The 27,139-nt window shown below is 47.9% G+C and overlaps 1 protein-coding gene across 1 annotated transcript in view; it reads left to right on the forward strand.

The window, feature by feature from the left end:
• Positions 1-27,139, forward strand: part of Klhl3 (kelch like family member 3) — a 103,267-nt gene that overhangs the window by 61,100 nt on the left and 15,028 nt on the right. The window contains 5 exon segments of the mRNA XM_059262395.1: positions 8,303-8,419; positions 11,034-11,183; positions 22,479-22,596; positions 22,982-23,179; positions 23,833-23,934. Of these exon segments, the coding sequence (XP_059118378.1) occupies positions 8,303-8,419; positions 11,034-11,183; positions 22,479-22,596; positions 22,982-23,179; positions 23,833-23,934 (685 nt within the window).

Genomic DNA, 27,139 nt, shown 5'->3' on the forward strand with positions numbered 1-27,139 from the left:
CGAGGCCTTCCTGACCAACAGCTCATAGGGAGGTAGACCACCGCTGACGTAACCGACGGCTTCTGGGAGTATCGGTCTCTTTACTGCTGTCCTCTGGGGAGTGTAATTGTCACCAAAACTGAGCAACACCACAGTGCTGTGCAGAGTTTGCCGTGACCACCCAATTCTGTAGGCAGAGTCCACACGTTTGTCTTCAACGTGCAGCTTGTCTTGTAGTGAGTCCATGGACACAGCAGATAAAACATGTGCAATTCAACTTTTTACCAAGCAAACAGGCCCATCCAACAAGTACAGAAACAGACTCCGGAATTCTTTTTTAGTCAGTTCCCCTAGCCCAGAGAAGGACAGCTGACATTTGACTTCCTATACCATAGGGAAGTTTTTATGAATATTTTAACTTAAAGACATGGCATAAAGATTTGTGTATACTTTTGTGTCTGGTGTCTCTTGGACAGAACACTGCTCACTTCATGGTTTTTTTGACAAGAGCTATTATATCTGAATCGTCCTGTCTCCACCTCCCAAGTGCTGCGATTACACATGCTCCACATGGCAGGTGTGTGCAGTGCTGGGGATAGAGTCTAGAGCTTCATGCTTGCTAGGCAAATGTTCAGCCACTGACGCCACAGTCGCAGCACCGTTGGTTTATCATTTTTGTGCTCACACCTGCTTGCGTTTTGGATAACGGAGGCTCAGTGAGGGAACTGAACTCCTAAGCAGCAGAGCCTGGTGAGTGGGAATGGTGCTTGTCTCTGCTCCTCCTGGTGAGTGGGAATGGTGCTTGTCTCTGTTCCTCCTTGCTGTACCACTCTGTGAGGAGGACACAAAGCTGAGCTGCTCAGTGTGGTAAGCAGATAGACTGAAAGCCTGTGTTTGGAATATCTGGACCAAAGAAGTAGTTCCTTATAGCCAGTGATCACGGAAGACACCCAGGAATATTTCATCCCCGATTACTGACTAGGAAAGGCTTTGCAGAGTCCTCAAGCTATGGACAGTGCATTTTAAGCGCATAGGAGTTTGGAACAATTTGCTGTACTCGGGGAGGAAAGTGATCTGCTTGACGAGAATCAAGGATTTGTGGTGGCTTGAGGTTTGGAATGAAGGAAAGATCTATAAAAATGGCTAAGGAGTGAACATTCTCATTTTTAGGTCAGAATTTAGCTAATTATGCCTTATAAAATCACAATATTACAAGATGTTTATAGGCGTTAACAGAGAAAGGGGTTTTCGGGGCAGACACGGATGTGAGAGCTGACTGGGGAGCTTTGTACTGCAGACTCCTGGGCTCAGACACTGGATTGCACGCACTCTGATGGGATTTGCCCTGTGGCATGGGGTGCTTCTCAGGCTCATGTGCCCCCGAACCCCTTGACTGTGTAATGTCGCCTGCATCCAGTGCTTTTTTTTCAAGGATGAAAAGCTGTAGTCTGCATCAAGGTACATGTAGATGAGATGTGGTCCACATAAAAGTCAATTAATTCTTAATGTAAGATAATTTAAAGTACCTGTGCTTCAGTGAAGATAAATGTGATCTACCAGTCCAAACAGCTAGAAGTGAAAGACAGCAGAGTTTAAACCAGGAGATATAAATGCAGTGTATCTCAGTATTTATAAAAAAATCAAATATAGGAAAAGCCAAATAGGAAGAGCTATAGCCTTAACCAGGTCTGGTCTGAAATCCAAGCAAAAGTGGCCCATGATTTTTAAAGCAATTTAAATTTGTTGTACAAAAATATGAATGCTAGGCAAATTCAATGATAAAAGGGAACTTTTGACTAAAACCACAAAATTCACTTTCTGAAAACATTAGGAATATATTTCAGATCATTTTCACAATGTCTAAATGACATGCTAACATTAAGACAAACTTACCTAGTCTATGTGAAAATTAATCTTTTTTGGTAGCATGATTATCCTTTACAGCTAATATCCACTTATAAGTGAGCACATACCATGTTTATCTTTTTGATTTTTGGTTATTTCACTTAGGATGATCTTTTGTAGTTCCATCCATTTGCCTCAAAATTTCATGATGTCATTGTTTTTTACAGCTGAGTAATACTACATTGTGTAAATGTACCACATTTTCTTTATCCATTCTTCAGTTGAGGGACATCTAGGTTGTTTCCAGTTTCTGGCTATTATGAATAAAGCTGCTATGAACATAGTTGAGCAAGTGTCCTTGCTGTAGGATGGAGTGTCTTTTGGGTTTACGCCCAAGAGTGGTATGTAGCATGAATCTTGAAAGTTCTTATTAATAAAATCAAACCCGAGGCCAGTTATTGGGGTGAACACTGGAAGGTCAGAGAATCAGAACAAGCCACAGCTATCTCACCTCGCCGGATCCTCAGCTGGTCTTGTTTCCTCAGACTGGAGGCCTCTGAGTCCTCATCCAGGATGGGTCTCAGCTGAATTGTGCTGCTCAAAACCTAAAAGCTTAACCAGCCAAATGTTTAACCAGCCAAATGCTTCTAGTTCCTGGTCCTCACGCCTTATATATCTTTCTGCCTTCTACCACCACTCCCTGGGATTAAAGGCTTGCTTTCTGGGATTAAAGGCATGAGTCACCATGCTTGGCTGTATCCTTGAACTCATGGATTTCTGCCTCTGGAATGCTAGGATTAAAGGTGTGAGTGCCACCATTTTCTAGCCTTTGTATCTAGTGGCTGTCTGTTCTCTGACCCCAGATTAGTTTATTAGAATGCACAATATTTGGGGGAATACAATACCACAGTGCTATAGCTGGATCTTGAGGTAGATCGATTCCCAATTTTCTGAGAAAATTGATTTTGATTTCCAAAGTGGTTGTACAAGTTTGCATTCCCACCAGAAGTGGAGGAGTGTTCCCTTTGCTCCACATTCTCACCAACATGAGCTGTCACTTGTGTTTTTGATCTTAGCCATTCTGACAGGTGTACAATGGAATCTCAGAGTTGTTTTGATTTGCAGGAAATTAATCTTGAACTACCAATGGGGCAGAATGACTTTTAAGGGTTGTATAATGCCTTCATATTAGCAAAAATGGGAAGAAAAGCAAAGAAAACAATTGAGAGAGCTGCAGGACCTGGGAGACTGCCAACCCCATAGTTATCCACACTGGCTTTGCCACTGAGTTAAGGAGGGGCCAAGAGTTCACTACCAAGAGTCAGATGTTTGCACAGATATGACAAGTACATTCCTTTGCACTCTCTACCTCATAGCGTATTGTCAGTTAGCTCTGTGGGGAGCCCCAGAAATCCTGCTACATTCTATGCAATGCTTTAGGTTGACTTTTTAAAGAAAAAGTTAATACATTGCTTTAAAAAGTCTTCAAAATGACTTATTGGGAGTGAGAGAATTAGTTTTCACCAGAGATGAGCACCTTAATTGGTTACTCAATACCAAGTGCTCAGCCCTGAAATCATATACACACAAGCAACACTAGATGGATACAGTAGATTGTGTGTGTATGTATGTATATATGTGTGCATGCATGTGCATGTGTGCATATATGTACGTACATACACACTAAAAGGGGCCATGAATTTGAGAGGGAGGAGGGGCCTATGGAAGGGTTTGGATGGAGGAAAGGGGAGGGGGAAATGATGTAAATGTATTTTAATTTAAAAAAACAAGGAAAGAAGCAAAACCTGACCATTCTTATACACAGAAGCCCCCAGTTTAAAAGTGTGGCAGCACACTTGGCACATGCCCTTTCCCGTCCCTCCCCTGGGATGACTGGGATGACGTCCCAGGACAGTGCAGAGGGCTATAATTAGCATTGCAGGCTTAAGAACTGGGCTCCCAGCTCTGCAGCTGGCACAGGCTTTCAGCTACTCGGGACTGAGATGCACTCTTTGCATAGCACTCAGACTTGGGGTTTGGGGTTCGAGGTGAGTTTGCATCTGGGTCTCCTCCCTGGCGTCTGCTAACTTGTTGCTCTCTGAGGCTCTTTGATTATCTCTAAAATATGAACGTGACACCTCCTTTGGAAGCTTTGTGTGGATTAAATGAGGTTATTCATGTAAGATGTCATTGATCAAAACCCTCCAGTCCTGATTAACAATCAAGCCCATAGGCAGGACCTAGTTTTTTCTTTGGTATTGTTTAGTGAGCTCTTCCTGGGTTCCTGTTGTGAGGGTCACTTTACTGAGGTACCATCCTACCTATTGCTCTTGAATCCCCCTTCTTGATTTTCAAATTACATTATGAAAGCTAGCATAAGTGCTCAGTCCTCCAACCCCCTTTACTTGAGGCATTCAGGTCTAGCCTGGCTTGGCTGTCTGTGTAACCAGGGTGAGGGTAAGCACTTACCTGCTGTTCTCAAGCCATGGCTTATCCTAAAGATTGAGGGCCCAGAGCAATAAAAACTTTGCCTCAACTCTTTTGCATTTATAGCATCCAAGAAACTAGTTCAGCAGCATGAATCAGTGAGAGAATGATCCTGTTTCTTTGAGAGCGAGACCCCAAGTGTGAGCTGCTGAGTGTTTCATCAGGGAACCCATGAAAACATTGACATCAAGTAAGCATTATCTTGTCCCATGACTGAAGCCCTGGGATCTCTGTAGATTTTCCTGAGTATGAGTTTATAATCTTTCCTGTAATGAGCAGGTAGTGAGTATTTCAGGCACTATGCTATGTAGCTTCTCATCTCTGCTGCTGTGCAGGATGCAGCCTGGTGAGTCTGAGTGAGCTTGGCACTGTTCCAGTGAAATTTTATTTACAAAACAGGTGCAGTCTGGATTTGGCCTGTGGGCTGTACTTTGCCAAGCCAGGCTAGTGGATACTTGAGAGGCAGCTGAGACTAATGGGAAAAACAAATGGGAAAATCACAGCTGGGTTTGAGGAGAACCCATATCTGCCTCTTTCCAGTTCTGGGTTGGACAAGTCAAAAATGGGGTCAAGAGCATTGACTCATTGGCTTATTGTGAGAATTCAGGAGAATGGTATCTCTGAGGCCTCCATGGGAAGAGCTGTTGGCGATTACTTCGAGTCCACTCAGGGCTAAAGCTATTTGCACGTTTATTTGCTTGTTTGTTTTCAAGCATGAAGCCAAAGTGAAAGAGATATGTGGTCCTGGGTAGGCGCTGGGAGGTTGATGCTATCACTGACTGTGTCTTTCACAGCTGAGCAGATAAACAGGGCAACTGAGCAGAGCCGGTTGGCTGGTCTAACCAAAGTAAAGATAAAGCTAATACCACAGCATTGGAAGACTGGCCTTACGTTTTCACCTTTAAAGCAAAGATTAGGTTGGCTGGTGGGGGAGAATGTGATCCATTACCCAACTCTACCTACCCAAAGGCTCATAGTCCAATCCTCAGCCAATCTTTGTCACCCAGCCACTTGGTGTCACACTTGGTGTCAGGTGGCAGACTTCTCATTCCTGTAGGAGTTCACAGTAGGTAAAACAGAATAGGAAGAGGTGTGGACAGTGTGCAAGCCGGACAACATGGTGGCAGCCCACCACATCCCCGAACAAGCCAGGCTTCTCTGCCAGCCTCTGACTCTGTGCTACCCACCAAGATTCCAGCCCCTCCTCCCCAGCCTGGCTTTCCACTTCTGTCAGGCCATGGCCTCCTCATAGGCTTCCTCTGAACTCACTCATCCACCCCTTCACTGACAAGAGTGTTTGAGTGAATATTATACCGAGAAACACTGGTGTGTCAAAGGGACAAAACTATTGAGTTTATGGTTTTTAAGACATGCAAGGAGGATTTCTATGATATTTGTGTGTTTATGGTTAATATATAGCTTATTACATTCAGAAATGAGAAAAAATTGCACAGTACACTGCTCATTTTCTTTAGTTCTGCTCTATTCTGCTTTTAAAAATGAAGTTCTTGGCTGGAGAGATGCTCAGTGGTTAAGAGCACTGACTGTTCTTGCAGAGGACCCAGGTTGCAGTCCCAGCATCCAGCTGGTGGCTCACAACCATCTGTAACTCTAGTCCCAGGGGAGATGGTGCTCTTCTCTGGTCTCTGTGGTTTAATGGCTGGGTGTGGCACACCTTTAATCCCAGCACTGGGGAGACAGAGGTGGGAGGGTCTCTGTAGTTCAAGTCCAGCCTGGTCTACTCAGGACAGCCAGGACTACACAGAGAGAGACTCTGTCTCAAAAAACAAAAGCAAACAAACAAACAAACAAAACTAAAAAAATACTGGGTTGTCCTGTTACTGGTAGTAAATTCAGTAAACTTGATCCCTGTCTCAGGTTATATCTGTCACAGAGAGTGCTGCACGCTTGGTAAGGAATGTATGTCACCTGTGGCATGACGCTGAGAATGGAATTCTTGTTCCTAGACAGCTCTTGATGTTAGCATCCACTGAGTCAGTGACTGTGGTGGTGCTTGCAAAAACAGTTTTGTTAATTCTGTCATTCTCCTACACTCAACTAGCCAGTGGTTTTTTTACAGAAGTGTAGCTGGAGTTTTTCTCTCCAGGTCCTGCCAAGCCCTGGCAGTCCCGTAGCCCACTTATAAAATAAACATACAGACACTTATATTATTTAAACTGCTCGGCCATTAGCTCAGGCCTACCATTGTCTAGCTCTTACTCTTATACTCAGCCCATTTCTGTTAATCTATATGTCGCCATGTATTCCGTGGCTTTACCTGCTGCCTTTACATGATGCTCCCTGGACGGCAGGCTGGCGTCTCCTCCTTTCTGTCTTCCTGTTCTCTCAATTCTCCTCTCTGCTAGTCCCGCCTATACTTTCTGCCTGGCTACTGGCCAATCACTGTTTTATTTATCAATCAATCATCCACAGCACAGAAGAGCCCGTCTTGTACTTCCTAAAGTATCCATAAGCTGAATCGATTTTTATTTGCTGTGTTATGATCAATTACTGTATTTTGAAAGTAAGATTGTTTGATTTTGAAATAGGGTTTGCAAAACAGTGAAATATACATGTTAAGTGTACAATCTGGTTAATTTTAAAGAGGACATTGAATCCTTGGAACTAGAGTTACAGATGGTTGTGAGCTGCCATGTGAGTGCTAAGAATTGAACCTGGGTCCTTTGCAAGAACAAGCGCTTTTAACTGCTGAGCCATCTCTCCAGCCCATGTTTTATTCTCTTCAACAGCAAAACCCACCTTTTCATCAGTGAACTTCAGGTTCTTCTTTTTAAAAATCCCACTACAACAGTATTACAGCTGATACCTTGGACACGTGTTCTTGCCCGTTTAAGTGGGCCTTTTAGCGAGCTTTCGCTCTAGAAGGGGTATTGTTTTTTCACCAAAGACTTGGTGCATATTTCCATTTTTATTGGCTTTGCCACATCCCCTCCCTCCCCCAAAACTGTATTTATTTATTTCAAGATTACTGGTTGGTTCAGCCTCATCAGGTCTGGATTTTGCCAGTCCATGTGTGCATGATGGCATGGAGTTTGAATTTGGACTTAACCCCCATGCAAAGGAAACCATAGCTTCTCCTTTCTGTCCTAAGTTCTTCAGCTTTGATTTGCATGGAAGTGAAATCTCCTTGACAGAGGATAGAGCGTCTCCAAGGAGGGTGTTTTGTTCTCTGGCATCCTATGCCACTTTCATCATCACAGCCAGCTTTAGGCAGAAGGCAATCTTATTGCCATCAGTCTATTATCTGGGAAGTAAATTAGAGAGGAAACCGTATGCTCAAGACTTCCGGTCCTTCTGGGCACTCTTTACATATCTAGTTTACAGTTACCACTCTGTGTCTGTATCCTTAAATGACTATCAGAACTTATTTTAGTATGAGCCATGACGACTGCACATCTAGTGTGGTGATATATTGTGTACCCTAATAAAATTTACCTGAGGATCAGAGGACAGAACAAGTTATCTTAGCACTCGGGAGGCAGAGATCCGTCTGGATCTCTGTAAGTTCAAAGCCACCCTGGACTACATGAGATTGACTCAGTCTAGGAGAGAAACAGAGCCAGGCAGTGGTGGTACACACCTTTAATCCCAGCACTAAGAAGGAAGTGAAGGCTGGGTGGAGAAAGGTATATAAGGCGTGAGGAGACAGGAACTGAAGCCTTTTCAGGCTGAGGAGTCGGTGAGGTAAGAGGTGGCTGTGGCTTGTTCCTTTGTCTCTCTGATCTTCAGGCAAATTTTATTAATTTATTATTATTAGGGTGCACAGCATATCACCACACTCTGGGATAGCAGGCTTACCATTCTAGGCTCGTGTTCTCTAGTGGGCCAGCTCGTAGTCACGGCCTTTCTACTTTTGTTTAGTTCTATACATCACGCCTTAGATGAAATACCCGTGCGGATGACTGGCCACTTTTTCTCCCAGGTTTCTGAATTGAGGCGGCTGTTTGCAAGCATTCTTTTTTCTTTCTAGGTGTTTGAAGCTGTGATTTCGTGGATCAATTATGAGAAGGAGACTCGCTTGGACCACATGGCGAAGCTGATGGAGCATGTCCGGCTCCCTCTCTTACCTAGGGATTACCTAGTCCAGGTCAGTGCTTGTGTGTTCAGTGTTGCTGGAGGAGAGCAGAGGCGACCCTGGCTGTGTGGCATGCCTACAGGCATATCACGAGTCTCTGTGTGGAGGGAGGGCATCGACCCCTGGGCTGAGTGTGGAGAACTGTTGTAAGGACTAAGGAACTGTGAGGGTCCGGGCAGGCGGTCAGCACAGAGCTGGTTTTCTCTTGGATGAACAGAGAAAGAAGCATCATTTCATAATGCCCCTGTGTTCCCCCTCTGTTGTACTCTGAGGTAACCTGAGTTCCAGGTCAGGACTGTGAAAACTGGCTCTTCATAGATGCATAGAGTTCTACTTCCTCCAAGAGAAGAAGAAAAATGAAGAATTCTGGGGTGCACTCACATTTTCTCATTTAGTTCATACAACAACCCTTTGAGGCAGTGATTACAGATCGCTTGTTTTTTTTTTCCCCTTCCTTTCAATTTTGGGCCTTGAAGCTTGGAGGCTGGGATTGATCTGTCTGGGGTCCCTGGCTGGCATAAGGGAGTCGTGATTGAGATCCACATCCACACAGCTCTGAAGCACACACTCTGTGAGCATCCACCTTTGATAGCATCTGTCTTGTTTACACACAGGATGCTTGTTTTGTACAGTAAATGGTGTTAGACTGTTGCAAACCTTCCAAATGTGTGACTTTAACAACGCTCAGGTCAGTCAGTCCTCAGTGGTTCCTGAGGAACGTTCCTACGCAGGGGTGAGAGAGAAGGCTGAGCAGGCCAGCAGCGCCTCTCTGCCCTCATCACTCCCAGCCACACTTCACAGCTAGACCCTCAATTCCCTTATCTGGTCAAAATGGGCTTGATAGGACACTGTGGGGACAAAAAGATGATCCACATGAGACCCGTGACAGCGTTCAGTGAATGCTAGACACAGGTGCCGTTTATTCCGCAAGCACTTGCAAAGTCCCGTATGCATGTCCTCTTGTTCAGGCCTGAGGGGTCAGTGAAAGGCTCGCACCATGTCCTCTGTGTGACACCTTTGCAGGTACTTAGGAGCGTGCAGGAAGTCCCTGGAGTGCTGCCACCTGGTGGCCACATGCTACCCCGAGCTCGCCTGAGTTACCAGTGTTACTGTCATCCCCACTCTGTCCCCTGGAAACTGCCTGGTGGAGTGGCCTCCTGCACAGACTCAGTTTCACAGCGAGGGTGGGTGCCCAAGGGACTGGGTTCCACAGAGAGCTAAGGAAGCTTCCGAGGCTCCACATCAGAAACTTACCAAAGACTCGGCCTTATTCCGGTTATCACAGGAAGGCCAGGTTTGGCATGGAAAGAGATAATGGCCTGAGAAAGGTTATGGGAACCCTCCTTCAAAAAGGACTTTTATCAGGCCTCATGAAGTGAACTCCTCTAGGAAAGGATGCTTCATTAACATTAGTTAACCTTGAAACGTAGAGTAGTTCAACTTGGTGGTGGTGCAGGAGGAGGCGGGAAAAAGGTGGTCAGCCGGCACTCTTGTGTGCAGCCTTCAGGCTTCACGGTTGCAAATGGTTACTCAGCTTCCACCAGCCATTTTAAAATGGCATTCACATGGATACCATGCTGTTCTGTGATAAAACGTCTAGCATAAACTTCACAACATTGACCATTCTTACTAAAAATCTTGTTTTATGTGTATGAATGCTTTGCCTGCCTGTGTGTCTGTGTATGTGTGTGTCTGGTGCTCACGGAGGTCAGAAGAGGTCGCTGGATTCCCTGGAGTTACAGACAGCTGTAAGCCACCTGGTGGGTCCTGGGAATGGAACCCAGGTCCTCTGGGAGAGGAGCCAGTGCTTGAACCACTGAGCCACCTCTCCAGCCCCCCATTCTAGTCATTCTTAAGCGTGCAGCTCTGTGGTATTAGCTCCCTCTGTACACTAACATCACCGCATGTGTCTAGAGCCTACTTATCACCCTGCACTGCAGCTGAACATGCATGCCGGCTCCCAGGGAGGGCCTTCAACCTCAAGCCAAAGCAGCTCTTTGGCCCTCACCCCACTTTTTCTTTAATCCTAAACCTTTATGGTTTGTCCCAATCTAGTTCCATCCCCTACTGGGAAGGTGAAAGAAACCCAGATTATGCCTGGGAAAAAGAGGCTTCCAGAGGCGAAGTCTCCAGAGGCGAAGGCCTTGTTTCTTCAATCCATCTTTCCTGCCAGCCCCAAAGCTGTCAGAAGATGAAGGCCCTGGCCATATGTTCATTCTCCCAGCTGATGGGGCCAGGAGAGGCTTGGCTATGCTTTCTCTGTCCATGACTGGCTTGAGGGCTGAGTGAATCCAGTTTCTCCGCTTGAGCTGCTCAGGTTAGGAGCCTTGTAGTGTTCATCGGTGTCTTCCTTGGGGCTAGCACCTCAAAAACAAACACTTGATTCTGTACCTGTGATGTGCCCATTTTATAGATGGAGATTGAGGATCAGGGAATCCATGTGGTGGAACAGGGACTAGAGGTGGGACTCTGTGCTAGTTTGTAGCTCTGTGGGCCTTTCTTGGAGTCTGGGATGGTGTGGTATAGAGGGGGATGAGTGAGAGGTGGGAATGACCCAGCCTGGGGAGAGGCTAGGGAAGCACAGTCACACTCTGCTGGAGGATCACCTGTGGACTGTTGTCCCCAGACAGTCGAAGAGGAGGCTTTAATAAAGAACAACAACACCTGTAAGGACTTCCTCATCGAAGCCATGAAGTACCACCTGCTGCCCCTTGACCAGAGGCTCCTGATCAAGAACCCCAGGACCAAGCCTCGGACTCCGGTCAGCCTGCCCAAGGTAAGCCCTGGCCCAGCCTCTGCCCAGACTCAGGACCGTCCAGGGATCGAGGCCTTCCTCTTCCTGTTCAGTTCTTTCTGGCTCAGGGTTGCATTTATGGTCCAAGAGATGGAGTCTGTTGGCTCCTCTTGAATTTGTTAGTCCCTCTCTCTGCTAGGAACTTGCTTTGCTTAGAGTTCCAAGGTGCTCACGGAGGCATCAGGGAGCTTTGAGCACAGGGTAGATGTCCCTCCCCCCCCTTCTCGTCCCACCTCACGCTGTGTGCGCTGTTCCAAGAGAAGAGGAGGCATGGACGTGCTGCATTGTGGGAGTCAAGACATTCCCAGGCTGGTGCCGTTCCTCACCCCAGAAGGGATGTGGAGGGCAGGTAGGGCTGACAGAGCAGATGGCAGGTCTCCAGGAGTCTGACAGACAGTGGAGTGGGGCAGGAAGCTGGGGACAGAGAAGCTGTGGAGGAGGAGTCTGTGGAAAGGAAAGGAAAGGAAGGTGCTAGGGGATCCTGAGGTTCAGAATAGTCAGTGGAGTGCTGAGTGCTTGGTGCTCTCTCTCTGTCTGGTCTTCACGTCTCTCATCTGTGGGACGAGGGATGTGGCACTGGTGGTCCCTAGAGTCCTCAGGCTTGGCAGGAATCTTTCCACTGTCTCAACATATTGATGCGGTGGGGTGGGGGGGTTAGTGGGGGTGGGGGGGATAGTCTCAGTTAGCCCAGCAGGGAAGGGAGGCAGGAATGAGTCACATTAGCCATTGACTACACAACAGGGTGTTACCAAGAAAGTGTTTAGACTCCTACCTTGTCATGATCCTCCTCCTCCTCTCCCTCCTCCTCCTCTTGTCAGCTAACTAATACCCTTCTTCTTGCCTGCTGCTTCCAAGAAGGTTTCACAGAGCCGGAGAAACAGGTTACTGTCCAACACTAACCACTTGGCTACTCTGAGATTGGCAGCCCCCCCCTTCCCACCCCACCCCTCATCCTTCTGGATCAGGCAGTGTCTGTGTGTCACAACTGTTTCAGCTGGTCCACAGCAGCTTGGGCTTTACGAAGTTCTTGTCTTGGTTGAGGTTACCTTTGCTGTGATGAAATACCGTGACCAACTACAACGTGGGAAGGGAAGGGTTTAGTTGGCTTACACTTCCACATCCCTGTTCATCACTGAGGGGAGTCAGGGCAGGAACTCAAACAGGGCAGGAACCTGGAGGCAGGAGCTGATGCAGAGGCCATGGAGGAGTGCAACTTACTGGCTTGTTTTTCATGGCTTGTTCAGCCTGCTTTTTTATAGAATCCAGGACCACCAGCTCAGGGATGACATCACCCACGATGGGCGGGGCCCTCGCCCATCAATCACTAATTCAGAGGACAACCTACAGGCTTGCCTACAGCCCAATCTTTGGAGGCATTTCCTCAGTCGAGGTTCTCTCCTCTCAGATGACTCCAGCTGTGTCAGGGTGACATACACTGGTCAGCACGGGTGTGTTTTATGTAAAAGTCTCCATAACCCTGAACACTGGTCCTTACAGAACCTGAGTTCTACACAGGGAACTGAGGCTCACAGAAGTTCAATGTCTTGTCCAAGTGTCAGCACAGCCATTGATGGCTGCTGTTGGGCCATCCTCCCCCAGATCCGCTCTCTGAATCACACCTAATCTTGTGCAAACCTGGGCATGTACTTGCTGGCTGCTCTTGCCACCCCACGTCCACTTAGGAGGCGCCCAGACAGGGTTAGAGACGTGGTCTTTCTGGTCTTTCTGGCCGTCTGCCTTACTGTTCCTCAATGTCTTGTGTTTTGTTGAAACACCAAACTGAAACTTATTTTTTATTTTATTACATTTAATTATTCTCTCTCCCTCTCTCTCCTCCCCCACCTCTCTCTGTGTTTGTGTGCATGCATGCATATATGTGTGGACAACTTGGGGGAGTCCATTCTCTCCTTCTACGATGTGGGACCTGGGATTGAACTCTAGTTGTAAAACTTGGTGGCAAGTACCTTTACCCACTGAGCCATCTTGCTGGCCCATCTTGTATTTTTTAAATGAAGAAATTTATATTTCTTTAATTATAGAAATGTAGCTTTATTGCAGATTAATAAGAATACACACAATTTAGGAGTAAAGTAGAAATCACCTGAAATCCCTCCACTGCAGGCACTGCTCAGCCAAGTTTTCTTTTCAGAGAGATCTCTGTACCTTTATTCATAAATAACTGAGAATGTACATTTTTATGTATGCGGGATCTTCTGTATGAACTGAACTTTTGCCCCCACTTAACCAAATGATACTCACTGCTTTTCCTCTGGCAAGTACGGGCGAAGTCAGCATGGGGACTGTGACAAGCACATGGCGCTTTGCTGCATGTCTGTACCATGTACGGGCGAAGTCAGCATGGGAACTGTGACGGGCACATGGCGCTTTGCTGCATGTCTGTACCATGTGTCTGTCACAATTCTCAACTGATAGTCTTTGAAATAATTTCTGTTTTTATTTGCAAGCGTATCTGTGTTCGTTTTTTTTTTTTTTTTTTTTACTAAATGACATGTTTTTGTTTGTGTCTCTTTGATCTTGAGTGCTATTAATCTTGGTTTCATGTCATTATTTGTATTTCTTTGGGGGAATTCTCTGTTTATGTCGTTTGTCTCTGTCTCTAACAGGTTGCTTATTTTTATTGATAGATCTTAAGGGCATTTTCTATATTAAAGGCATCAGGCTTTGTATGTGGGCATCTTCTTAGTTTGCAGTCTTCCTTTTAAGGGTGACACTTTCTCCCAGCCCATGCTTGTCTTTTTGTTTTCTCAGTAGTACCTTTGGAAGAGTAGAGTTCATAAAAATAAGTTATTTCAGTTGATAAGAAAAATTGTATATGTTTATCGTGTACATTATGATTTAAAATATTCTAAAGTATGTACACATTATAGAATGGAAAAACTGAGCAAGCCAGCGTGTATTATGACCACATATACTTATATTTTATGGTGAGAACATTTACATTTTACCCTTCATGATTTTCAACAATGTAATGTTTTATTAACTGTGGGCGCCATGCTGTAGAGCAGAGCTCTAGAATTAGCCTTTCTACATGGAATGGAAGCCTGGTACCCTTTAATTAACCCTAGCCACCCCCTCCCCCTCTGCCTGTTGTAAGCACTGTAACTCTGTCTCTGAGTTTGCCTGTTTTGGACTCTGCATGCAGGTGAGAGCTGTCCTTCTGTCTGTCCTGTCTGTCCTTCTGTGCCTGGGTTATCTTAGTGTTAGGCCCTCCTGGCTTCAAGCATTTTGCAAACGATAAGATTTCCTTCCTTTTTCAGGCTGAATAGTATTCCACCACGTTGTGTCCCACTCTGTGTTTGTCCCATCATGAGGCTGTACTTAGCCACCGTGGACAAGGCCGTAGCCTACATCACAGTGACGGTGTCTTCTTGATTTCATGTTCTTTGGATATGTATGTGGCAGTGAGATTGCTGGATCATGTATCAGAACTATTTTTAACCTTCTGAGGGCCTCCACACTGTCTTCCAAAGTATGCTTGGGACAGCAGGGTGCCTGAAGGTTTCATTTTTGTTTCCGTTGTGATTTGTTTTGAGTTTAAGCTGAAAACAAACAACTCTTACCCTCACTTAAACTTTTCTTCTGTGAGTTTGAACCTTTACACTTAAATCTATGGTTCCTTTTCAGAGGATTAAGGAAATGTGTTATATGAAGTGAGGATCACGTTTCACTTATTCTATATTTGAATATATGTCTGTAGCATGCCACAGGGTGGAAAGACCCCCCCCCCCCCGAGTCCTCGCCCTTAGCTCTAAGTAATTGACTGCACACGTCCTGGCCTGTTTCTGGGTTTGTACTCTGTGTGCTGCATGATCTGTCTGCCCTGTGCAAGTCACGTTGCCTCGCTCACGGACGGACTGTAAGTCCTGAGGTACGGTTGTCTCAGTCTTGTTCTTGGGCGTGGTTTTTGCTAATTTCAGAGTCAGCTCATTTTCACTGGGGTCGGATTCCATCTCTAGGTCAATGGGGTAGTTATCTGACAGTCTGTCACTCGTCCATCCCTGTTTATTTGGCTCAGTGACCTCTCTCAGTGACGTTTTCTCTTGTCCACATATGGCTTTTGCCTGCTTGTTGTCAGATTTATTTATGGTATTTTTGTTTTGACACAATTATAAATGTTCTTTTTTCTTTTGGAAGTACTGGGAATTGATACTAGGGCCTCACACAACAAGCACTCCACCACTAAGTTCCAGGAGAATTAGTGCTGACCGTTCACACCACAATATTTTCTTTCTAAAATCTGACTTTTGATTGTTTATCACTCGTGTGTGGAAATACAGTTGATGGGGAGGATCTTTAATGGCTGAATTGGTGATGTAAACGTTGGTCTGTAAAGAGCAGGGATGTTGGTTTCGGGAGCATGTGTGCACCCCAGGTGGAGGCTTTGACAACTGTTTATAGGGTTCTCCTCTGCAGTGTGCACTCTGTGCTAAGCTGTATGTTCTGTGGCAGCAGGTGTTATCTGCTGGTGTCCCTGGCACACAGCCCAGACCTGGCACAGGGTGGCTGATAGTAAGGGTTCCTGTGAACGGTAGATGTGGTAAAAGAACAAGTAACGGTATGGGACTCGGCATTGACTGTTTCTCCCACCCCTCGTTGTTTCCACTGTCTTCAGCACCCACACATGTGTTTTCACTCACTATGCATGGGTAGAATAAGGATGTGCACCCTGCTTTATAGAATATTTGGTTCAGCCCACAAAACCATCCAACACTGAGTGAACCAAGCCACTATTCCTGGGAGACCAGAAGACACTTAGATGAAATAAACAGATCTCAGAGTCCAGCCTGCACTGGGCTGTAAGTGGTCATGTGGCATCAGTTCACTCAATGTCCTTCCACAGTTGCCCAGCACGGGGCTAACTGTCCATTCTTCAAGAGACTCTCAGGAGTCAGATGTGCAGAACAAAGACATGATGTAAGTGCCATCATGGAGGAGTGCCCAAGATGCTCTTGTACTGTGGAGTATAATGAGAGAAGCCTTTTGCTGGGCTGATACCGAAGCTGACGCTCAGAGTAAATGCAGACTGTTTGTGGGGCTTGTGTCTGGACCCTGGCTCTGATGGTAACTCAGGGTGATGGGTACTTTGTATCTTGCTTCTTCCCGGGTCATTGTCCTTGTCACACAAAGCATCCACGATGACACAGTATATTGCTTACATAGCAGTTGCTAAGCAGCCTCTCAGTGTTTCATGCCAAGTGTTCAACACTCGTTATCTTGTTTTGTCTTTATACTGGGTCTGGATGCTGGTAGAGAACACTGAGATTCAGTAGGATTGAGTGACTCTCCCAGAGCTTTCCCATCCGTGGCAGTGCAGGAATGACAGTCCCTACAGTGATAACAGTAGTGGATCTCACTTACTGAGCAAAGGTGCCTTGCACTGGGCTAAGTCCTCTACAGTTACTACTCAGAATTTTCACAGTCGTAATCATTCCCATTTTGAAGATAGGAAAATTGACTCATAGGATAAGTCACCGACTCCCTATGGATTATGCATTATCTGTTTTTGTATTCCTCGCTGGCTCAACACAACAGATATTGACAGTGTTGCCGTTTTTGTGGGCAGGTGTCCCAGGGTGGCTTAGCTAGATCGTGCTGGCTCTGGTCTCTCATAAAGCCAAGCTGGAGGCCATGGTGACAGCCATCGAAAGGCTAGTCTGGGGAAGACCTCACTCACACAGCCGCTGGCCAACTTTGGTTTCTTGTCTCATGGCCTCAGTGCAAGGTAGCTTGGTTCTCAAGTGAGGAACTTTACCACATAAAAGTGAGGAACATGCTCCAGACAGAGGCTTCAGCCTCGCTGTAACCTCATTGTGGAACCACCATCCATCCCTTTTGCTATTTTCTTTGATAGACGTAAGTCACTAAGGTAGCCCACACAGAGGGCAGGGAGTTTATAGGAGGGTCAGAAGATGCCTGCCCTGTCTTGAAGTACAGCCAGTGGCTGGTTGGGCTGAGATTTAAGTTGAGGCCGAGTAGCTGCAAACGTGTGGCATGGCCTCTGAATTCCACAGTCTTTTACCTTAGCACTCAGGGGGAAGACACCTGAATCCTGCCCTCAGTCTCTCTGAGATGGCAGGAGAATTTGCGAATGACCAAAGAAGCAGAGGAAGAGGAGGTCCTCGGGCTTCTTGGAGGAACTCCAAGGACAGACTGTCTTGGGCTGTCAGAATTTCAGCTCAGACAGGCTTTCTGATACATCACACTTGGAAAAATAGAGTGATGGGGAGAGATTTGCACTCTCCTCAGGACTTCTCAGCAGTGACTGTCTGCAAGCAAAGTCCTTTCCCTGAAAGGACTAGAATTCCTTGAGCTAGCTGCCGAGGGTGATAAGGGTGTGTTCCTGAGGTGGGGATAGGCGGTCATTCTGACGCTCTCCAGCAGGAACAGCGAATAGCATTGTCTTGGCTCCCGTACCTTTGGCACTCAGCATGCTCCCTGAGGCTGGGTTGCTAAGGACAACCAGAGGCTGTCTCTCAGTCTCAGAGCCTGCCTACATTGCCCAACTCCACAGATGGCAGCAGAAACAAATCAGGCTCTCGGAGGGTGCAAAGGAGACCTTTGGAAATATATTGGGCATGATGCTTTTCTGTGTCTCCAGCTCAGTGGGCGCCTCGATCCACCCCTGCAGAAATGATACAAAAAGCCATTTGGGGTGGATAAGGGCAGCCTGCTCCTGTTTTGGACCGCTCTGCTTTCAGATAAAACTGTTAGAAGCAGAGGCTGCTGGCAGGTGGTTAGGGTGACCTCGCACCTGGCCCAAGTCCCTTGATTGGCACTGCCTCTCTTCCATCTTATTCCATGCCCATCATACACCCTGGGATCCCGAGAGCCCTCACCGTGACCCCTGAGGTTCATGGACTTCCCTCTCTCATTCAAGGCTCATATAGATTTCCTTTTTACATTTTCACTAGTCTTTTAGCAAGGTCTTCGAGCACCAGCGCTGATGCCCAGCGTTTGCCTGTAACACGGCTTGCTGTTCATTAAGCCTTGTCACGTGAGCATCATGTCACTTAAGCCTACAGATACCGTGAGAAAGACCCCGGTTTTCAGATGTGAATGCAGGCGTGAAAATGAGGCCTAGCAAGGCTGAAAGTCTTGCCTGTGGTCAACAGGTGACTAGTAACGGACTCACCGCTGAGCCAAGATGAGTCCGACCCCAATGCCCATCGTCTTTCCAGTCTTTTACTCTCTCTCTGGGCTCCTGCTGTCTGCTTGTCAGGCCCCCCACTGCTTCTGCATCTTGCCGTCAGCTCTTGCCAGGGCTCCTCTTGCTTAGGAGCCTGCATGGACCAGTCTTCTACTCTACTGGACACACTTCCTTCGGATGAATTTTTTGGTGTTAGCCCTGCGGCCCCACGCACCAGGGTAAGAGAGACTCGCTTCCTGCCCTGGCCCGAGGGACCGACTGGCTGGGCCTGCCTTCTGCCCGGCTCACCTGTCATGGAAGAGAGTTTGGACATACTCTACCCTTACTCCATGAAGAAAGTGTGCACAGCCCAGGTAGTTCCTCTGACCTGAGTGGACATTCCCTGTGGCCAGAGTCTTGATCCACACAGGGGCCCTCTTTACCTGTGGCTCCAGTGCGTTCTTTCCTATTGGTAGTCTCCTGGAAGCAGAATGGTGGACGTGAAAGAGGATTGAATGTGTGTTTGAAAATTCATTATGTTGGCGGTCCACATTCTAAGAAACCAGGCTAAGAAATCTCACTAAAAGAAACAGCCATTTGACTTTTAGTAGTGGTAGTGTTCTCCTCGGCAGGCGCCTAATAACCATCCCTGCCGTGGTAGAGTTCAGCTTGCCCATACTCAGTCAACTAGAACTCTTCAGGAAGCAGAACTGCAGCCCTCACCACAGCCACCACTGAGACCTGGGATCAGGACCCCGGGGTACCTGCAAGACTTTCAAGTACAGTGCAGTTTTTAGGAGGATTATGTGCTGGTCAGCTAGCATTGTTGTTAGCCCAGAACCTGCTCTTCAACTCCTTATGATCCCTGCATCCCTATCCTTACCCAGGGTCACCCCAGGGGACAGATTATCCAAAAAGCAATGATTATTGCTGGGCACAATGGGCTGGCATGTATCTGTAGTTTCACAAGGTTGAGGCAGGAGGATTGCTTGAGTCTAAGAGTTTGGGGCTAACTTAAATGACAGTGAGACAGTTAAGGCAAGTTTCAGGGAGGTTTGTGGACACATAGCCTTTATGGATACCCTGGAGGAGGGAGATGGGCGTTGTCTGAAGTGTGCCAAGAAGCTGGGTTCGTTAACCTTAACATCCCAGACCCCCAACCCCATAGACTGCCCATGACTGCCATTTGAACAAGAGGTGGTGGCAAGAATACACTCGCTTTTCCTCTGAAAAGGATTCTGCTGACCCTGAACTGAGGGCTCCAAGCTGAGGCTCACAGGAAAGGGACGTGAAGACTTGGCCTTGAACACTGCAGTGGGGCCTGTGTGTCCTGGTCTGGGAGCACTGCAGTGGGGCCTGTGTGTCCTGGTCTGGGAGCACTGCAGTGGGGCCTGTGTGTCCTGGTCTGGGAGCACTGCAGTGGGGCCTGTGTGTCCTGGTCTGGGAGCACTGCAGTGGGGCCTGTGTGTCCTGGTCTGGGAGCACTGCAGTGGGGCCTGTGTGTCCTGGTCTGGGAGCACTGCAGTGGGGCCTGTGTGTCCTGGTCTGGGAGTACTGCAGTGGGGCCTGTGTGTCCTGGTCTGGGAGCACAGCAGTGAGACCTGTGTGTCCTGGTCTGGGAGCACTGCAGTGAGGCCTGTGTGTCCTGGTCTGGGAGCACTGCAGTGAGGCCTGTGTGTCCTGGTCTGGGAGTACTGCAGTGGGGCCTGTGTGTCCTGGTCTGGGAGCACTGCAGTGGGGCCTGTGTGTCCTGGTCTAGGAGCACTGCAGTGAGGCCTGTGTGTCCTGGTCTGGGAGCACTGCAATGAGGCCTGTGTGTCCTGGTCTGGGAGCACTGCAGTGAGGCCTGTGTGTCCTGGTCTGGGAGCACTGCAGTGAGGCCTGTGTGTCCTGGTCTGGGAGCACTGCAGTGACGTCTGTGTGTCCTGGTCTGGGAGCACTGCAGTGGGGCCTGTGTGTCCTGGTCTGGGAGCACTGCAGTGAGGCCTGTGTGTCCTGGTCTGGGAGCACTGCAGTGACGTCTGTGTGTCCTGGTCTGGGAGCATGGCAGTGAGGCCTGTGTGTCCTGGTCTGGGAGCACTGCAGTGAGGCCTGTGTGTCCTGGTCTGGGAGCACTGCAGTGGGGCCTGTGTGTCCTGGTCTGGGAGCACTGCAGTGGGGCCTGTGTGTCCTGGTCTGGGAACACTGCAGTGAGGTCTGGGAGCACTGCAGTGAGGCCTGTGTGTCCTGGTCTGGGAGCACTGCAGTGACGTCTGTGTGTCCTGGTCTGGGAGCACTGCAGTGAGGCCTGTGTGTCCTGGTCTGGGAGCACTGCCGTGAGGCCAGGCCTGTGTGTTTTGGTTTACTTTGGAAGGGATTAAAGATCAGAAGTGACTCCTGAGCTTTGAAGATTTTATGGCCTATGTTGGGGTCACAGACACTGTGAACCAGTTCCAAAGAGCAGTGACCAGTGACATGGGCAACAGGGAGTCTGGTGTCATGCTTGATATTGTGGAATGGTTGTAGTTTGGGGTTTTCCTTCTTCCTTATTTTAAAATCCTGGTGTGATCGGACACCTGATGGCCTGGGAATTGAACCCAGGTCCTCTGGAACATCAGTTAGTGCTCTTAACCGCTGAGCCATCTTTCTCCTTGGGCTTTTTCTTTTCCTGAGGTTTATACTCCTACCAGTTCACATGGTCGTACAGACGACTCCTCCTCTCTTCAGTAACATATTGTGAGGAAGTAGAAAGCAGTGTGACAATTCAGTGTGGCAGAAATTGTTAATGGCATGTCAGCAAGAAAGCCCTACAGGCCAGGGGTTAAAAACATGCTTCTCAATGTCTGACTTCTGGAGCAGAGCCTTGGCATGTCCTGGGCCATGTGAGAAACAGATTCTCAGACAAACCATGGACCTGCTGAATTGGAAAAGGTTTGTGTGAGGACTGCTAGGTGGATAAGGCAGGCCTCAGGTTGTGCTCAACCCCGTAGCTTATGTTGGCTAGCTGAGACTTTCACACATGCCTACCTCTTAAGGGTGTTGAAATGTCAGGAAGGGGTAATATTATCATGATGGGGACAGTGTGAGTTTGCCTGAGTTTATCAAAATATGCAGACTATTGTTATCTTTGGCATTTTGATTCTTATTTATTGATAGCATGTATAATGTTTTGAGAGTGTGGACGCCACAAGTCAGTACAGTTCATTAACATAGCCAGACCATGGCTTTCCTTTGACTTAACCACACCCTGCAGCAAGAAATACATATGAATTGCCATTCAAAATAGACATCTAAATGGTATAACCAGAACAAATATTTCATAAACTAATACCCTGGCTGTGTATTTTCTGTGATGTTCAGTTTGATGTATTCTGGTCACAACCCACGGAATTGATTTTCATGACTCCATAATGACATGCAGTGTGCAGTGGGCAGTGTTGACATGGACCAGTTTCTGTCCAGAACAGGAAGTGAAGCCATGGCAGTCTCACCTCTGTGTCACGTGGGCTTGGGCCCCCCTGTCTGTTCTGCCTCCCTCTGCGGAGTGACCTCTGGCTGTTTACATGTGTTCTCTGACTGTGACATTCCTCATCTGTCAATCACACTGACAAGCAAATGACAGCACACTTGGCATGCCTGGCTGTGGTAGCTACGGCCTTACTTGTAGGGGAAAAAGCGCTTTCAGAGCACTGTCAGTCAAGTAACTTGTTCAACACCACAAAACAGTGTTTAAAAATTATTATTTTTTCTTTACTGCAAGTAATAGGTACCCTCAGCAGTCTAGGTACTTAGAAATACTTCTGAGTAATAATATTATCCTAAAAAAATGTATCCAGAATCCACGCTTCCCACCCCAGATACATTTGTTTGTCTCAATGTAATTATCCCCACCCCTCGTCTTTTGTGTACTGAGATTGTAGAGGATACTTTCCTTACCTCAGTATCACCCTGAGAGGGGTGTTTGGAAAGTGTGGACCTCTGTGGTGCTTGGCTGGCTTTTCTTGACTATGTACCCCCTCAGTGACAAGGATGGCATCTTCCTGTGTGTAACTCTGCAGACTGGCAGGCAGCATGTGGAAGGGCCACGGATTGGCCATCCACGCCCGTGCATGTTGGGCAGACGTAGTTAATGTGCATTTGTCTTTCTGGAGGTCATGATTGTGGTTGGTGGCCAGGCGCCTAAGGCGATCCGCAGTGTGGAGTGCTATGATTTTGAGGAGGGCCGTTGGGACCAGATAGCCGAGCTTCCCTCCAGGAGATGCAGAGCAGGTAAGCAGCCCCAGCCCCGGACTCACCTGGGTTCCAAGCAGCCTTGGGGCAGTGGCAGCGGGTCTCTGCCTAGTGCTGCCCCGAAGCCCTGCTTCTTCTCCAGACTTCCTTCCCCTCCCACTGCACAGCGGGGCTGCTTACTCTGAGGTCAGTTCCTCTTTGCTTATGCATTTAAGCCAACTCGAGAAGTTACTCAAATCAGGTGAAGTTAGAGAAACAAACAGGGGAAGAAATCAGAGTCCCATAGTTATTCACAGATATCTAAAGCTGGGGGTGGCTTCCCACAGTGAGTCAGGCATAAGCCCACCTTGCTTCCTTGATGTCAAACATGGACTTGGGCGGGCAGGTCCCTTCCCAACTCATGCTTTGTTTTCCTCTGTCTCAGGTGTGGTGTTCATGGCTGGCCACGTATATGCCGTGGGTGGGTTTAACGGCTCCCTGCGGGTGCGGACAGTGGATGTGTATGACGGCGTGAAGGACCAGTGGACATCCATTGCCAGCATGCAGGAGCGCCGGAGCACGCTGGGTGCGGCAGTGCTCAACGACCTCCTCTACGCGGTGGGAGGCTTTGACGGCAGTACTGGTAGGTCCAGGGTGTGCTGCTGTTCCCTCTTCTCTGGGCAGTTTTGCTTTACTCAGTCAGCTCTTGGGCTAGACCCTGTGCGTTTGTAGAAGTACTCCAAGAATGACCCAATCGGAATTAGTGAGCTCTCCTGCACTGCCAGGAAATACTGATGTAATCCTCACACACAGAGAAGGTATCTTATGACGTACAGTTGTGCAGGTTCAAGTCCACAGGCCTGTGTGGATCCGTGGTGAGGTTGTTTATCATGGCACAGTGTAGCCATGTGAAATTGCTCACTTCATTAGTCAGGAAGCAACAGGAAGAAGAGAGACTGTGATCTTAAGTCACCTAAAGGGTCACCACCAGTGGCTAAGGACCCTCTCCCAAAAGTCCCACTGCTTCCCAGTACCACTACCCAAGAACAAGCCTTTAGCGTAAATGTGGACCTCTAGGGCATTCCAGATCCAAACTCTTAAGTGTTGTCCACCTTAATCACTCGGCTTTGGGGCAGAAACAAGCCTTCTTATGTGCCATGGCCACATGCTAGGCAGAGGTGTACCTAGCTGGACGTCGAGTCTAGTCCTGGCTTGGCCTCTTCCTGGTCTCACTGTTCTTCACACAGTAGGGGGAGGCCTATGACTGGAGGAATCTCATGATTCTCTTCTCCCTAGGCCTGGCCTCAGTAGAAGCCTACAGCTACAAGACCAATGAGTGGTTCTTCGTGGCCCCAATGAACACGCGGCGGAGCAGCGTGGGAGTGGGTGTTGTGGAGGGTAAGGAGGCACCAGAGGGTGGTGGCTCATCCTGCCCTAATGTGTGGGTCTTGTCCTGAGTCCAGCATTGTGCTTGATACTCCCTCCATTATGGCTCCATTCTTCAGGTCACTGGGCTGAGTTCAGCTCCACTGTCTTTAGTTAATAGACAGGGAGGGCTCGGACCTGAAGGGCAAGCTCCTGAGCCAAGGCTAAGAAGGGCTTCAGCAGGTTAGGAGAGAGAGGAGACCTGGGGGAGAGTGATGCCTGTTCCTTGGGTACCTGTCAGTATCTCTGCTAACAGTGTGGGGATGGGAAGGAAGTAGGGAGCCCTGAGTCAACATATAAACTCGGGTGCACTGTAGTAAGCGTATGGGTTAATTATACTTGTTAATTCTCTGCTCATCTTCACGTGTTGCATGCTAACAGGGCAATGGGAAAGACAGGCTCCTTTTCTCAGGCCTGACAAGTGTGTGGTCTCAGGATAGGCTTGGTGTGGGGTGTGGCTGAGACTGGAGGCCTGGCCAGACAAGACTTGGAAGTTTGTAAAAACAACTTTCTCTTACTTATTCTCCCAAGCCTTCTGGAAGGACAGGCAGGTCTCAGATTGTTCTGTCTTTCAATTGGAGAAACAAATGAAGTACTTGTATTACGATAGTAAATAGCAGAGCAGTCTTCAGCCCAGGTCTTCTGACTCCTAACCTTGATTAGGAGACCATTCTCAAATGCTGATAGGCAGGAGTTTGTGAGCTCAGGACCAATGTGGAGAGTATGAGTTGAATTCAAATGTTAGAGATGATGGGCCAGTGAAGATGTATTAGTCTGCACTGATGTCTGCTCATCCAGATATATGCACGGATGCTTCATGTGCACCCACGAGAGCATGCACATGTATACTAACACTCACATATACATGCACACACATACACAGGTACACATGTGGCCATGGAGGAGTGCTTCTTACTGGCTTGCTCTCCATGGCATGCTCAGCTTGCTTTCTTATATACAACCCAGGACCACCTTCCTAGGGATGGCACCACCCACAGTGGGCTGGGCCCTCATGCCTCCATTTGCAACTGAGATGATCCACAGACATGCCTACAGGCCAGTCTGATGGAGGCAATCCTTCCGCTGAGGGTCCCTGTTCCCAGGTGGCTCTATTCTGTGTCAAGCTGACAAAAGTTGACCAGCACAGATGGTGACCGTCTCTTCTCTCAGCATGTCTCAGCCTGTACCACTGCTATTAGTTTGAAATTTTCACTGAAAGGCATATTATCCCAGTGTAGTTGAACACATCATCTCAGTCAGGCCAGGACCCTGTCCCTCTACCAGGATAAACTGTTTCTCAAGGTCTCATCCTCTTGGTGGGACAGAAACTGATTTGCCAATCAGATCCAAGAGCTTTGTCCAGTCACCTTCTCCTTTTCCTTCTTGCTCCTCAGCCAAGAACATCAAACAAGAAGCCAGGGCTTAAAGATAGCAAGCCCTCACGAACACCCTCCAGGAGAGACCTTGAGTGGCCGTTTGTTTTAGCTGATACAAGGTTGACAGGGTTAGAGGAGGTCCCTTGACAGTGGAGATTTAAAATACTGCCGGGGACAAGGGCCTTTGCAGGTGGGCCTGCTTGCAGAAGCGCAGTCAAACAGCTTGCCCTGCGGGTGTAGAGGAGAGCTGGGAGTCTGTTTCTCTCGCCCCTCCTGCACCAGAAGCTCTAAGGGCCGTGGGCTGCCTCAGGGCAGCAGAGAGTGTTTCTAAGAATGCAGGGGAGGAGCTGGAGTGGACTGTGCTTCACACTGGTTTGAAGGTTCAGCTTTCCACACTGGTTCACTCTCCTCTGCCTCATCTCACTACCAAGATCATGCAGTCTGAAGGACCCTTAAGGATGGCAGGGTAATTTGCTACTTGCCGCCTGGAAGAGTCACTCCTAAGAACAAGGTTCAGCGGGGGTTGGAGTGTGGACGGAAGTGCCTGACAGAGTGGAGGGTGTGTTACAGAGATGGGACCACCTGAGCCGGCACATAGTGTTAGTGGCTTGCGCTCTGGAGAGGTTACTGAGTGGATTTTTCTGTCAACTTTGACTTTGCGAGGGAGGAGCTGTGGACGAAGTCTTTTTGAAAAAGGTCGATTGAAAAGACTCAGAGAGAAAAGCACAGTATAGTAGGATTACTGGGTCAGTAGCCCTGATGGTTCGGCATTGTTTGGGCGGCAGAAGCTAAAACGCAATCATGGATTTTTGCATCTTAACTGCACCCGCCGTATCAGGGACTCATATAATGCCCCCCAATCCTTGATGAAGTAATTCTGCTGAATAGGTTTGCCCACGTCTGTGTTTATTAGCCTGAAGTTAGTGTCAGTTTAGCCTGCTGCTAGTGTCATGGTGTCCTGCAGATCTGATGTCCATAGGCAAAGTAGGGCCTCTATCCCTGTCCCCACAGAAGGGACTGTCCTATTGCATCTTAAGACTATAAGTGTTAAGTCCCAGATGTTTGAACCCCTGTTCTCACATAGTTCAGATTTCCTCCTTCTTGTTTACACCTCACTCCCAGCCTCCAGCTCCAGTTGGGGATGGCTCCCACAGGACCTTAATGTTATTTTTATTTAAAAATAGTTGTTAAGGGCTGGAGGGATGGCTCAGCAGTTAAAAGTGCTGGCTGATCTTCCAGAGGACCCGGGTTCAATTCCCAGCACCCACATGGCAGCTCACAACTATCTGTAACTCCACTTCCAGGGAATCTGGCACCTCACACAGACATACATGCAGGCCAAACTCCACATAAAAAAATAGTTGATAATGCTTCAGGGTTCTGATACAGCTCAGGGAACAAAGGTGAGCTGCAGAAAAATTCCAGCTGCCTCACTCAGAGTGTGCACAGAACACTTCATTCACCTGCTCTACCAGCCAGAGTTTTGGGAAGAGTGACTAGGGCTGGACTTGGGCTCTCACTAAAGAATATTCTTCCATAGTCTTCTCACTTGTCATTGTGAACCCAGAGCCAGCGAGCTGGGTGTGTGATTGCCTTGTAGCTCCCAGTGCTACGTGTTTTAATCTAGTTCTCCAAGCAACATTACTTGGAACCTCAGTGATACCAGGCTGGTGTTCTGTGTCAGGTACCTGGGGCCCCTTTTAGAAAGAGCTTCAGCAGTGCTTCTAAGTATCTCATGGCTTCAGAGCAGATAGAAGGCAGAAATGCAAAGGGAGACATGCCCCGTGCTTGGAGACTAAGCT

The sequence above is a fragment of the Peromyscus eremicus genome, chromosome 5 (assembly GCF_949786415.1).
Source record: "Peromyscus eremicus chromosome 5, PerEre_H2_v1, whole genome shotgun sequence".
NCBI classification, from domain to species: Eukaryota; Metazoa; Chordata; class Mammalia; order Rodentia; family Cricetidae; genus Peromyscus; species Peromyscus eremicus.